Source organism: Corylus avellana, chromosome 1 (assembly GCF_965113065.1).
Source record: "Corylus avellana chromosome 1, dhCorAvel1.hap1.2, whole genome shotgun sequence".
Taxonomy (NCBI): Eukaryota; Viridiplantae; Streptophyta; class Magnoliopsida; order Fagales; family Betulaceae; genus Corylus; species Corylus avellana.
Window position 1 is genome coordinate 40,265,162 of NC_142490.1, and position 14,619 is coordinate 40,279,780.

Below are 14,619 nucleotides of genomic sequence, written 5' to 3' on the forward strand. Positions count from 1 at the left end.
GATTTGTTAGGAGCAGCAAATGTAGGAACATGTATAGAATTTTTACCATGAAGACCACGCTGAGGTGGAGCAGCAGAGAAACCCAGTGCAGCACGAACAAGGCTCGACTGGGCTAGCTGACGGGACTGTAGGTGTTGTGGGCTCTTTGGTTTCTTGTAGTATTTTTGTTTTTGAGAAAAAAAAAAAAGGCAATCTGACCAGTCACGGGTTGCACCTTTTGAGTGTGAGCATCAAGTAAAAGCTCATGGTTCAGCAATTCCATCTGGAAGTCATCAAATGAAATGGCAGAATTTCTTGTGGCCAAGCTCAATGTTGTGACGAATGAGTGGTATGAAGGATTAAGACCACCCATAACATATGAAATTAAATCTTCATCGTCGACAGTCTTGCCAGCAACAGCTAATTGATTAGCTAAATTCTTTGCTGTAAGAAGGTAATCCGAGCAACTTTTAGAACCTTGTTGAAGGGTTTGAAGTTGACGTCTTAAATGAGAGATGTGAGATAGTGAGTGTGGAGCAAAACGATTCGCTAGATAATTCCACACTTGATGAGAGGTATTTTGCCCATACACTGAGGACAAAACTTTTTCAGTTAATGTGGCGTTTAACCAGGCCAAAATAAACTGATCTTTCTTCTGCCATAGAAGATACTCTGGATTTATATCAGAGGTAGGTTTGCCTTCTGTATCAAGAATAAATTTAGAAGGACAAATTTCTGAGCCATCAACAATACTCAGAAGATCATGGCTACGAAGTGCAGGAAGAAATTGAGTGATCTAACTAATATAATTCGGACCAGAAAGTTTGACATAAACTAGAGAAGCGATATTGGGAAAAACAAAGGTAGAAGAAGCTGCGGAATTAGAGGTTGCCATGAGGATCAAAACAAATTGAGAGGTGTTAGCCAAAAGGCTCTGATACCATGTAAAAATCTTGTATTACAAAGAAGATTTCTTGAATAATTACAAAGAGGTGTATTCACCAATATATACAGCAGGTGTACATTAATTAAATGCAGAGGAAAGAATAACGAATACAGAAAATAAAATCATGTTTCCTTTGCTGTCTAACTTCCTTTTCTACTTGTTTTCTTTCTTTATATGCTGCCAGATATTTCTTTGACAAGTTTAGCCAAACTTTCCTTTTCTACAATTTATTTCCTTGGCTGTCATTGCCGTTTCTTCATGATTATCATCATGATTCACGGCATCTACTCCATCATTTAGTGCCTTGGATGTCATTAACGTTGCTGCATGATTCACGGTAGAGATACCTTGGTTAACAGCATGTACATATATTAATAATTAACCAAAAGGGATCAGTTTTTTTATTTTTTTTATTGCTGAAATAGGAAAGTAATATCTGCACAACTATAGTTGATTTCGTTGTTTATAAAGTCATCCACGTGGAGGGATGAGTCTTTTCAACATAAAGAACTCCTTCAGCCATTTATAAGTATGAATGCATGTCATCCCTTATTCTTCTGAGCATTTGTGATTGATACAGAGCATGATATTCAGGGCATTTCAGAAGAGAGGCAAGAAATAGCTTTTAAGAGGCTTTCATCAAAATCAAGGACTCCAAGAGTTCAAGAATGAAGTTTTTAGCATTGTGAAACTTCAGCATAGAAACCTTGTGAAGCTTTTAGGATGTTGCATTCAAGAAGAAAAAAGGATTCTGACATATGAGACATGGTTCAGCCCTAAGGGATGGAGAGGGGGAGATTCAAAACAACAACATCCGCTTATGAGACATGGTTCTTAGTCACTTATCAAGCAATCTCTTGGGGTTTCAGTATATTCTCTTTTCTCCCTAAACTTCTTACAAAATGGTCTAATTTCTTCTAGGCATGGACACCATATAAAGAGGACAGAGCATTGGGATGGGTAAAGTGGCTACTGAGTTTTTAATTGAATACTAGGAAGACATGTAGAAGACATGACATCAGTCGGTAAAAGAAAGCCAAGAGGTTTCTGGAGAGCATGTTTTGGCGTAAACTTCCAATTTCGAGTCAAAAATTAGATATAAATTTATAGTATGCATTGTAAAAGGAATTGATTCTAAAATTATTCAAAAAAGAACACACTCTGAAACACACGATACTAGTCCTATGTGTAAAGACTAATTCACTAAATGAATAAATAGCATGAATATAGTAGGGTCGGCCTTGCACTAAGCAAAAGCTCTTTATCTTTCCGACCTTTTTGTCCTAAAGAGTAGTAGCTTCCAGACCTTTTTTGTTTTGCTAAATATGCTGAAATCAAGATTACATAAATTCCTATAAATAAAAACTCAGCTTTTGCTCTCAAGTGACATACTTTATCGTGCTTCAAACACTGTATTGGTGATTGTGTTGGCTGAACAAGTTTCATGCTTGCTAGATGAAGAATCTGCTTCTGGTGAATCTGAAAGGAAACCTGGTTGTTTTGGCTTAGGCAATAAATTTTCACTACTCAACATTTGAACAACAGACGACATGTTTGGCCTATCTTCTGGTCTTTGCTGCACACATAACAAACCCACATGAATGTGTCGTAATACACTTGATAGAGTGCACAAGTTATCTACCAATTCATCGATAAGTTCCATTGGTTTGTCTTCAATCCATAGTTTCCATGCCTGAAAGAAATGAAAACAAAATTTTTGTTAGTCGGACTCCCTTCAAATAGGCTCTTGACTATTAAAAAAGCATCAGAATAATAGAGGTATCATGTGATCCTCAGTACTGTCAATAACTGCATTGTTAATACTTACATGTCCAATAAGATTATGGTGGTGGTCTGGGTGATGAAATCCTCTATTCTTCTTTCCACTCAATATTTCTAATACTAAAACTCCAAAGCTAAACACATCAGATTTTACCGAGTACCGTCCATGCACCATATACTCTGGAGACATATAACCACTGCAAAATACCATTGCAAAGAAAAACTAAGTTAAAAAACAACTAAACTTAACCTATTAAATGAGTTTAAGCATACTTACTATGTTCCAATAATTCTATTGGTCTTAGAGTCAACTTGATCTCCCCCAAATGATTTAGCCAAGCCAAAGTCCGAAATTTTTGGATTCATGTTGCTATCTAAAAGGATATTACTAGCTTTTAGATCTCTGTGGATAATTCTCAGTCTGGAGTCTTCATGAAGATAGAGAAGCCCTTTAGCAATACCACGGATAATGTTGATACGTTTATGCCAATCTAGTACTTTACTATTTGCTTGATCTGTCCAATTTCATATTCATGTTAGCACATACTTGGCTACATTCTTAGCAAACAATTTCATTAATAAAAGAGGATAAGACTAAACATGAAAGCTTTGAATCATGTCAAGGTCAAGGTTCAAACCGAAAATAAAGGAGTCCAAGCTTTTGTTGGGCATGTATTCATAGATTAACATATTTTCATTTTCTTGAATGCAACAACCAAGAAGCTTCACAAGATTACGATGTTGAAGTTTGGCAATCAAAATAACTTCATTTTTGAACTCGTTCAGCCCTTGTCTAGAATTTTTTGAAAGCCTCTTCACAGCTATATCTCCGATCCCTAGTAGTATACCCTGAAAGAAGGAGTTGATATAATTTTGAAAATAAAAAATATAGTTTTCCTAGCTATATTGTTATTTACCTTGTACACAGGTCCAAATCCACCTTCTCCGAGCTTGTTGTTATTTGAAAAATTATCTGTTGCATTAGCGATGACTACCAAATCAAATATCGGTAACTCCATATCTTCCTTCCCACCTTCATTGTCATAATCCTTCCTCCGACTTCTTTTTGTCGTTCCTACAAGAGATGCATGGGCATGAAAAAATCTTGGATAGTTCTTTTATCCAAAGAAAAATACTTACCCCCCAATCTGTTCTCCACCATCATGAATCAAATTATTATCATAGTCAAATTTTAAGAAATCTCTACCTTGGTTTCTGAGTTTCTTTTTCCATATATATGAGACCAGCGCAACTATTGTCATTCCCACGACTAATAATGTTGAGCCGACTATAATTGCCACTAGTTTCTTCTTGCTAGAGCGCCTCTTTTTCTCAAGATAATCTGAAACACCAAAACAGAGTAAGGTGACTTTGAGAATAACTCATCTTGCACATAGTCTAGACAGGGAAATGGGTGCAGATGAGGTGGATGAAGCAGTTGATCTCAGCACCACCACTTACAAGTTTCAATGGCATTACAATTTGTCTAGGTTGTGGTTGTACGATCAGCTTATTAAGCGAGCTTTTAGAGGTATCATACAGTGTCTATCAATGTTGTTTATACCCATCTAAATTATCACTTGTCCCAAAAAATTGAAGTTAGAGAAAAATAATAAATATAATCATTAGTTCGTGGAATATTCAATTGAAATGAGAGGTAAATTAGGGAGAGACGATTCGAAGTCAAGACCTTAGCTGATAAGAACGTGAATTTAACCATTTTATGATTTTTTTTTTTTTTTTTTTTTTGACATGTCCTTACAAGAGGGGGAAGAGAGAACTATTTTATGATTTTTTTAACATTCAAAACTCTCTCAATAAATAAGGCCCAACACATAGAATATTTATTGAAATGTGATAAATTCTAGAATTATGGTTTCAATTCATGAACTCTGCTTTTATACCACCTTAAATTAGTACTTATCCAAAAATTTGAACTTTTTTGAAAAAAAAATAAATCTCATTATTTAATTAATATTATAACGTCTCCTAGCTTTAGCCTCATAAAATAAACAATCACATAATAAGCTACTTTTGCCAGTTAAAAACCAACGGATATGGTTTTCCATATGTCCTATGTATAATAAAAATAAAAAAGTAAAAGTAAAATCTCAGCAAAATCCATGAGAAAAATAAAAGAGAAATGGTACCGGCGAGTTCAGTAGCGGCCATCCTTATATAGAGGTCTTGCCCAGGCTCACCTAATTCTCTTATGTCAACAAGGTTATCAAACCAAAGCAGGCAGCCGCTTCCTCCTCCCCTGACATCTAAATTTGCATATGCTGTGCAGGAGCAGTTCTTCAAACACATTCCTTCGCATTCCTTGAGGCTCATGCTCTTGTTATACCAGCTAGAAGATGTGTCCGGCAATTTCAACCCCGTACGCTTCAGGAATCCATCTCCGTCATTGCATTCCAAAGGAGTCCTTCGAACACACCCATCTGACCAATCCACTGAATCCCAATCTTTTGGAGACTTGGGAAAGAATCCTTCCAAGCATGCACATACAGGAGACTTATTGATATTGCAGGTAGCATATGCGCCACATAAGGTATAACTTTCGCACCGATCTGCCGGGAATGTAGAGAAAAGATCCCAACTCTGTGTCCGATCCATCCATCCGAATCGCTGCACAACGCCTGATGGGTTTAACACAACTCTATAGAAAACAGAAGTGTTCAGGATTTTGTACTCGCAATAGGCCTCCTGATCATTAAACACAAATTCATACTTCAATAGTGGATCCTCCGATCTTAACCGACGACCTGCAGGATGAATGCCATTCCATGATCCTGCTCTAGCCTTTATTTTAGATCCCTCCTTAACAACAACTTGTGGATATCCTTGAAGATCTATCCGTACTGAAAACGCACCTTGAGCAGGATCATCCGTGCTCTTCCAAGATGATAAAAACCTCTCTAAACCAGTTACAAAGTTCCATCCAAGCTTCATTTCTGGTAGGAGCGTGTCACAAGGATAATCAAAACTCTGCCACAAAAACTTCTCTGGGTCATCATCTTTTCTATCTTTGACAACAAAATTTCCGGTGTCCAAGAGCTTTGCAACTGAATTTTCTGCAGTTTTTGATGTATTAGATGACCAAACAGTACCGTTGGTGCTATTAAGAAGCACAAGAACTCCATCATCAGCGAGCTTTAATACTCCCGAGTGATCGCTAAGCGGAGCGTCTCTGTTGGCTACCCATACAACTTTCTCCGAAGATATTGTGTGCCAAATTCCCACATATCGGCTTTTGGAATTACCTGGGCTGAAGAATCCCAATTGAAATGATCGGCCAGCTGAAACTAAAGTAGTGCCACCGTCTCTGATTGACTGAGTTGGAGTAATAGAGTCTTGTGTAATGGAGATTCTAAACAGAGAGAAGAAGACAGAGTAGACGAAAAGATGGGTAATGGCTGCCATTGATTTTCTAATGGTTTATCTTCTTTTATTCGGAGAAAGTAATATATGCATGAAAGTTAAGAATTAGGCAGATCTAGAGCGCATTATTTCTTCGGACCCTACCCTCCAATCTATATTGCTTTTCAACAAAGTTGAATTCAGGAGAGTCAAAAAAACACAATAAGACTATTCCTATAAATTTGAAAAAACAAATATTAAAAAAATATTTTTATTATTACGGAAGACATTGATAATTTTTAATTATTTGGACAAAACATTGTCTAAATTTAAAATTTGAGAAAGTATTATCAATCAATTAAATTACCTGACTTTGACGTCTTTCCCTTTTGACTCCTTTTACAAAACCTACCCTCCAATCTATATCGCTCGGGTTGTTGGCTTGGAAGCAGCACAAAATAGACTTCAATGAATTTTTTCAGCCGCCACTCTTGCACCCCACACAATTTTCAATCTTGTAAACCGCATGACAAAAAAAAAAAAAAAAAAATTACGGGAAACAGTGGTGTGAACTCAGGGAGCTTTATGGAGGTGGAAGAAGAGGAGGAATCAGAGCCTGGGTGAGACGTTTTCTGATACTGGAAAAGGGGAGGGGCTGAACCGATCGATAATGGAGGGGAATCTGTTTTGAAAGGTGAAAAAAGAGATACTTATTATGAGAACAGAGTTTTATAAACATCTGGAAAAAAGCAGTATGAAAAGAGGTGGAAGAGATTGGTGGGGTCCAAACAAATTGTTTAGGACCAATAAAATGGAAGGAAATTGATGAGATGTTGAAACTTTAGAAGCATTCCAAGCTTGAAAATGTTGAAGCTTGAATAGTATGTCAGAGATGATGGGAGCTAAGGTTCCAATATGAGAGAAGAGGGAGAGCTGGTTGATAGCCAAAATAAGTCGCCTACAAGCAACAGAGCAGGAAAGCCAAAAGAGAGGTCAAAATTGATCTTCAAGGAGCCTGGAGGAGGGGGATGCCAAATGAAACACTTCAATATTCATGGATGGGTATCATGGGTTAACACTTCAATATTCTTAGAAACATGTATTCCTTCAATATTCTTAAGGATAAAGCATTCCTTGTTTAGTTCAAATGTGCTCCAGAACAAGGTTTTACCAATGGAAGCAAGAATGAAGATCTAGAGCCACCATTATTTGGAAATTTAGGAGAAACTGACACCTTGCATATACATATATTAATAATTAACCAAAAGGGCTCAGCTTTTTTTGTTGTTTTTTTTGGCGGAAATAGGAAAGTAATATCTGCACAACTATAGTTTATTTTGTTGTACGTTTATAAAGTCATCCAGGTGGAGGGATGAGTCTTTTTCACAAAAAGAACTCCTTCAGCCATTTATAAGTATGAATGCATGACATCCCTTATTCCTGAGTATTTGTGATTGATACAGAGCATGATATTCAGGGCACTTCAGAAGAGGGGCAAGATATAGCTCTTAAGAGGCTTCCATCAAAATCAAGACAAGGACTCGGTTCAAGAATGAAGTTTTTAGCATTGCCAAACTTCACCATAGAAACCTTGTGAAGGATTCTGATATATGAATACATGCCGAACAAGAGCTTGGATTCCTTTCCCTCTATGAATATCTAAATAATTCATGGCTCCACCATGTATTAACTTGGTTGTAAAACATGCCTATCCAAGGCAAAACAAATTATTAGATTGGCCTAAGCACTTCGACATTATCAGTGGGATTGCTTGGGAGCTACTTTAGCTTCAACAAAAAGCCAAACTGGGAATAATTATATCCATAGAGATCTTAAAGCTAGCAAATAGCAATGTTTAACTGTATAGTAAGATGAATCCGAAAATTTCTGTCTTTAGCAAAGTAAAGCAGAATAGTTGGAACATAGTAAGAATCTCTATATATTTTCTTACTTGAACCTTTGTCCATAAATATGTTGATTTCATCAATGATTTCCTACATGGGTTACATGTCTAAGGGCTACGCACTTAACGGACTGTTCTCATTCAAATATGATGTATTTTGCTTCGATGTTTTGGTAATTAGAGATAGTGAGTGGCATGAGAAATAGGGGATTCATTCATTTGTGTCAAGCAATATATTCTCTAATTTTTTTTTTTTTTTTTTTTTTTTCGGCCGCTAGGTTCAGCCCTAAGGATGAAGAGGGGGAGATTCAAACCAACAACTTCCACTTCTGAAACATGGATCTCAGGCAATCACTTGGGGTTTCAGTATATTCTCTGTCCTCCCTAAACTTCTTACAAAATGATCTAATTTCTTCCAGGCATGGACACTAAATAAAGAGGACAGAGCATCGGGATCGGTAAACTGGCTTCTGAGTTTTTAATTGAATACTAGCTAGGAAGATATGCAGAAGACAAGGCATCAGTCGGTAAAAGAAAGCCAAGAGGTTTCTGGAGAGCATGTTTTGGCATAAACTTCCAATTTCGGGTCAAAAATTAGATATAAATTTACAGTATGAATTCTAAAATTATTCAAAGAAGAACACACTCTGAAACACATGATATTATCTGCAATACATAATACTAGTCCATGTGTAAACACTAATTCACTATATGAATAAATAAAATGAATATAGTAGAGTCGGGCCTTGCACTAAGCCAAAGCTCTTTATCTTTTTGACCCATCTGTCCTAAAGAGTAGCAGCTTTCAGACCTTTTTTGTTTAGCTAAATATGTTGAAATCAAGATTACATAAATTCCTATAAATAAAAACTCTACTTTTGCTCTCAAGTGACATACTTTATCGTGCTTCAAACACTATTGGTGATTGTGTTAGCTGAACAAGTTCTATGCTTTCTAGATGAAGAATCTGCTTCAGGTGAATCTAAAAAGAAACCTGGTTGTTTCAGCTTAGGCAAGAAATTTTCACTGCTCAACATTTGAAGAACAGACGACATGTTTGGTCTATCTTCTGGTTTTCGCTGCACACATAACAGACCCACATGAATATGTCGTAATACACTAGATAGAGTGCACAAGTTATCTACCAATTCATCGATAAGTTCCATTAGCTTGTCTTCAATCCATAGTTTCCATGCCTGAAAGAAATGAAAACAAAATTTTTGTTAGTTGGACTCCCTTCAAATTGGCTCTTGACTATTAAAAGAGCATCAGAATAATAGGGGCATCATGTGAGCCTCTATACTGTCAATAACCGCAATCGCATTGTTAATACTTACATGTCCAATAAGATTAAGGTGGTGGTCTGGGTGACAAAATCCTTTATTCTTCTTTCCACTTAATATCTCTAATACTAAAACTCCAAAGCTAAAAACATCAGATTTTACCGAGTACCATCCATGCACCATATACTCTGGAGACATATAACCACTGCAAAATACAATTGCAAAGAAAAAACTAAGTTAAAAAACAACTAAGCTTAACCTATTAAATGAGTTTAAGCATACTTACTATGTTCCAATAATTCTATTGGTCATAGAGTCAACTTGATCTCCCCCAAATGATTTAGCCAAGCCAAAGTCCGAAATTTTTGGATTCATATTGTTATCTAAAAGGATATTACTAGCTTTTAGATCTCTGTGAATAATTCTCAGTCTAGAGTCTTCATGAAGATAGAGCAGCCCTTTAGCAACACCACAGATAATGTTGGTACGTTTATGCCAATCTAGTACTTTACTCTTTGCTTGATCTGTCCAATTTCATATTCATGTTAGCACATACCTGCTACATTTCTTAGCAAACAATTTCATTAATAAAAGAGGATAAGACTAAACATGAATGCTTTGAATCAAGTCAAGGTCAAGGTTCAAACCAAAAATAAAGGAGTCCAAGCTTTTGTTTGGCATGTATTCATAGATTAACATATTTTCATTTTCTTGAATGCAACAACCAAGAAGCTTCACAAGATTACGATGTTGAAGTTTGGCAATTAAAATAACTTCATTTTTGAACTCATTGAGTCCTTGTCTAGAATTCTTAGAAAGCCTCTTCACAGCTATTTCTCTCCCTTTTGGCAATATACCCTGTAAATGAAAAAGTCAATATAATTTAGAAAATAAAAAATATTGCTCAACCAGTTTTTTCTTTCTTTCTTTTTTTATTTTTTATTTTTTATTGTTTGTTATTTACCTTGTACACAGGTCCAAAGCCACCTTCTCCCAGCTTCTTGTTGCTTGAAAAATTATCTGTTGCATTAGCTATGGCTGCCAGATCAAATATCGGCAACTCCATATCTTCCTTCCCACCTTCATTGTCACAATCCTTCCTCTGATATCCTTTTGTCATTCCTGAAGTAACAAGTGATGCGTGGGCATGAAAACTCATTGACAATTCTTTTTTTAAAAAAAATAAATAAATTACTTACCCCCAATATGTTCTTCGTGAAAGACCTACTTATTTAAATTTCTTAACAATAAATTGACTATCATGTATCAATTATTTTCAGTGTCCATTTTTTACAAATATACCTTTATTTCTGAGTTTCTTCTTACATATGTATGAGACCACTGCAATTGTTGTCGTTCCCACGACTAAAAATGATGAGCTGACTATAATTGCTACTTGTTTCTTCTTGTTGGAGTGCATCTTTTTCTTAAGATGGTCTGAAAGATCAAAACAGAGTTATGTACTAAATCTTTGTGTGTAAGAAGTGTTTCCTGAGAATAGAACAAGAGAGACTAGGATAGACCAAAATTGTAGTGAAGCTTGTTGAACAGGAACCATTACAAACATTTAAAAACGGATCAATAAACAAAGACATTGAAAATTTGAAAATACCATTGTATTACAGGTTGCCGGATAATCGATCTTTGCATGATGAATAATGCGTGTTGCCATATCTATATTAGCCAACTTATCAACAGAAACATGACAAACTCCTTCTGCATGTTAAAAATAGCAACTTTACTCGAAGCTATCTTTATGTAAATAAAAATTAGTCATTTTATTCCTCTTACCAGCATGACCAAGCTAGAACAGGAATATTTGTCGAACTCTTGGGATCCGTTTGTTTCGACCTAAAATATTATATATCCAACGAAAAATGTTTTTAGCGGAAAATATTTTCCTGAAAAACGATTTCCTGGAAAACATTTTCGGTGTTTGTCGCATATAGAAAATCACAATCTTTTTACATATATTTTTCATTTAATCATATTAAATTTAAATTACAATAATGTCCTAACCGAGTTCTGGCAAAGTCCTGACAGTGGTCTGGTTGCGTACTAGCGAATCCTTATTGGGTCTCGGCGAAGTCCCAACGGTGGCTCAGTCGGGTCTAGGCAAGTCCCGCCAGTGTCCCGATGGTGGCCCGATTGCGCCCCGGCGAAGTCCTGACAAGTCTCGACCAGCTCTTGGCAAAGTACGGGTTGTGGCTCAAGGAGTCCCAACTAGATCCCGACGAAGTCCCAACCGGGTCCTGGTGGGGTCTCGATCGAGTCCTGGTGGTGGCCCAACTAGGTCCCAGTGAAGTCTGGGAGATGGCGTGGATGCGGACAGTAATCACTTTATCCGCGGATGTGGATGTAGATAATGCTAATAACAGTATCTACATCCACATTTTCACCCCTAAATCATATTTGTGATTGTGTCATTATATATATTCATAAATGTACAGTAACATATATATAACATTTAGTGTATCTTTTTTATTGAAAGAGACTTGAGGGATATTTTTTACACTTTTTTTTTTAACTTATACCGAAAATTACGATGGATGTGTTAAAGTTTTGAAATTAAATTATATAACTAAGATGCTAGTTTAAAATAAAAGAAAAAAAATAAAAATCAACAAAATCCAATGAAAAAAATAAAAGAGAAATGGTACGTACCCAATTCAGTAGCGGCCATCCTTATATAGAGGTCTTGCCCACCCTCAGCGAATTCTCTTATATCAATTAGGCTACCAAACCAAAGCAGGCAGCCGCTCCCTCCCCTCCTGATATCTAAACCTGCATATGCTGTGCAGGAGCAGTTTTTCAAACACATTCCTTCGCATTCCTTGAGGCTCATGCTCTTGTTATTCCAGGAAGAAGATGTGTCCGGAAGTTTCACCCCCGTATGCTTCAGGAATCCATCTCCGCCATTGCATTCCAAAGGAATCCTACGAACACACCCATCAGACCAATCTACCGAATCCCAATCTTTTGGAGACTTTGGTAAGAATCCTTCCAAGCATGCACATACAGGAGAATTATTGATATTGCAGGTAGCATATGCGCCACATAAGGCATAATTTTCGCACCCATCTGCCTGGAGTGTGGAGAAAAGCTCCCAACTGTGTGTCCGATCCATCCATGTGAATCGCTGCACAACGCCTGATGGGTTTACCACATATTTTGAGAAAAATGAACTCTTTAGGATTTTGTACTCGTAATAGACCTCCTTCTCATTCAACACAAATTCATTCTCAAATAGTGGATTTGATCTTAACCCAGGATTCGGTCTTGTTGCTGGATATCCCGTATAACGAATGCCATTCCATGACCCTGCTCTAGCCTTTATTTGAGATCCCTCCATAGCAACCAATTGTGGATACCCACGAAGATCTTTTCGTAATGAAAACGCACCTGGAGAAGGATCTTCCGTGCTCTTCCAGGATGAAATAAACCTTTCTAGACCAGTTACTAAGTTCCATCCAAGCTTCATTTCCGGAAGGAATGTGTCACAAGGATAATCAAAACTCTGCCACATAAACTTCTCTGGGTCATCATCATTTCTATCTTTCACAACAAGATTTCCGGTGTCCAAGAGTTGTGCAACTGGATTTTCTGGTGTTCTTGATGTGTTAGATGACCAAACAGTACCATTGGAGCTATTAAGAAGCACAAGAACTCCATCATCAGCAAGCTTTAAAACTCCCGAGTGATCGCTAAGCGGAGCTTCTCTGTTGGCTACCCATAAAACTGTGTCCGAAGATACTGTGTACCAAATTCCCAGATACCTACCATTGGAACTACCTGGGCTGAAGAATCCCAATTAAAATGATCCGCCAGCTGAAACAACAGTAGTGCCACCGTCTGTGATTGACTGAGTTGGAGTAATAGAGTCTTGTGTAATGGAGATTCTAAACAGAGAGAAGAAGACAGAGTAGACAAAAAGATGGGTGATGGCTCCCATTGATTTTCAAATGGTTTATCTTTTCTTACTCGGAGAAAGTAATATATGTATGTGGTGTGGTATATCCATACAAGTCAAGACTTAAGCAGAGCGCATTAAGGTGTGCCTTCTTCGGGACATTCCCCTTTTCAACAAATTTGAATTCAGGAGTGTCAATAAATGCCTCCATTGATTTTCTACTACATGGAAGTCCTATCACGTTACTTGCAAACGAGGCCTATGTGATGACTTTTTCTTTTTTTCTTTTTGTAAGTTATGTGATGACTTGAAAGCCCAACATGTCAGTGATGGTGCCCAAAGATTGAAAAGTCTTTTCCTTAAAATAGAGACAATGTGATATGTTTGTAATTGCCGCAAGAGGACTTGGTCCTCTGTTCTATTTATCATAAAGTATGTACGAACTACAATGAATATAAAATTACAAACAATAAAAGTAGTGTCTTACAAAAACCAAAAAAAAAAAAACAAGAAACTTAGAGAAGAGGAGGTATGGTGATTTGAGTTGGCATGGTGTCTGTAGACCTGACCCTGTATGGTGGTGTAACTTGAGCTGGAGCTTTGACCTTTCGTGTAGCTAAAGAATTCAATTCAATACTCCCCCTCAATCCTAATGGTTGAGAACAAGTTAAGATTGGTACAAAGGTGAGCAAAACGAGCAGAGACCAGAGGCTCAGTAAGAATGTAGGCCAATTGATCTTTGCTAGAGAGAAATTTAACGAGGAGAGTCTTTTTAGCTACCCGATCCCGCACAAAATGATAATCAATTTCAATGTGTTTTGTGTGGGCATGATAGGCAGGATTTGAAGTTAAATAGGTGGCACCAATATTATCACAATAGATAATGGGTGCTGCCGAGAGAAAGACCCCAAGTTCTTTGAGCAATGATTGAATCCAAATCAACTCTGCAGTAGCATTGGCTAAGGCCTTGTATTCAGACTCCGTACTGGAATGAGACACAGTAGGCTGTTTCTTGGCTGTCCAACTTTCGTCATGATGTCAAGCTGATTAATTCTTTTTTGCACCACCATTTTGTTTTCTGTAATTAAGAACCATCTAAGCTTCGTTCATTATGTAAATAGTCATCTTGGAAAGAACCAGCTGTCGGGCACAATTCCGCCTCAACGTTTCAGCTCAAATATGAATGCCATACAAGTGTAAGCTTTATTAAACTGTCCATTTTCAAGAACTTGTAATTATAGCTTACGTTGCTGACAAAAACCAGAGTAAATGTCTTCAGTATGAAAATTGAGGAATGGGACTTTTTGTTTCAATATCTAAATAGTTATATGAACACTGTCAGTTATACACATTAATTATCTACCTGCTTTTTTTTTTGGGGGGGGGGGGGGGGGGGGCAGGCTTTTTGATAACAGACGCTTGGATAGAAATTTACTAAGTGAGTCTGTGCCTTCAA

The 14,619-nt window shown here is 37.0% G+C and overlaps 1 protein-coding gene and 1 pseudogene across 1 annotated transcript; both read right to left on the minus strand.

The window, feature by feature from the left end:
- Positions 1–14,619, minus strand: part of LOC132169792 (cyanidin 3-O-galactoside 2''-O-xylosyltransferase FGGT1-like) — a 51,869-nt pseudogene that overhangs the window by 21,945 nt on the left and 15,305 nt on the right.
- Positions 2,060–12,990, minus strand: LOC132174511 (G-type lectin S-receptor-like serine/threonine-protein kinase SD1-1). The gene is made up of 15 exons (XM_088512385.1): positions 11,918–12,990; positions 10,556–10,690; positions 10,218–10,375; positions 9,901–10,111; positions 9,540–9,777; positions 9,308–9,458; positions 8,887–9,166; positions 6,629–6,749; positions 4,858–6,137; positions 3,915–4,049; positions 3,625–3,782; positions 3,346–3,556; positions 2,985–3,222; positions 2,754–2,904; positions 2,060–2,618 (listed from the first exon to the last, which is right to left on the minus strand). The coding sequence occupies exons 1-15, from the start codon at positions 12,777–12,779 to the stop codon at positions 2,319–2,321; spliced, it is 4,629 nt and encodes a 1,542-aa protein (XP_088368511.1). The 5' UTR covers positions 12,780–12,990; the 3' UTR covers positions 2,060–2,318.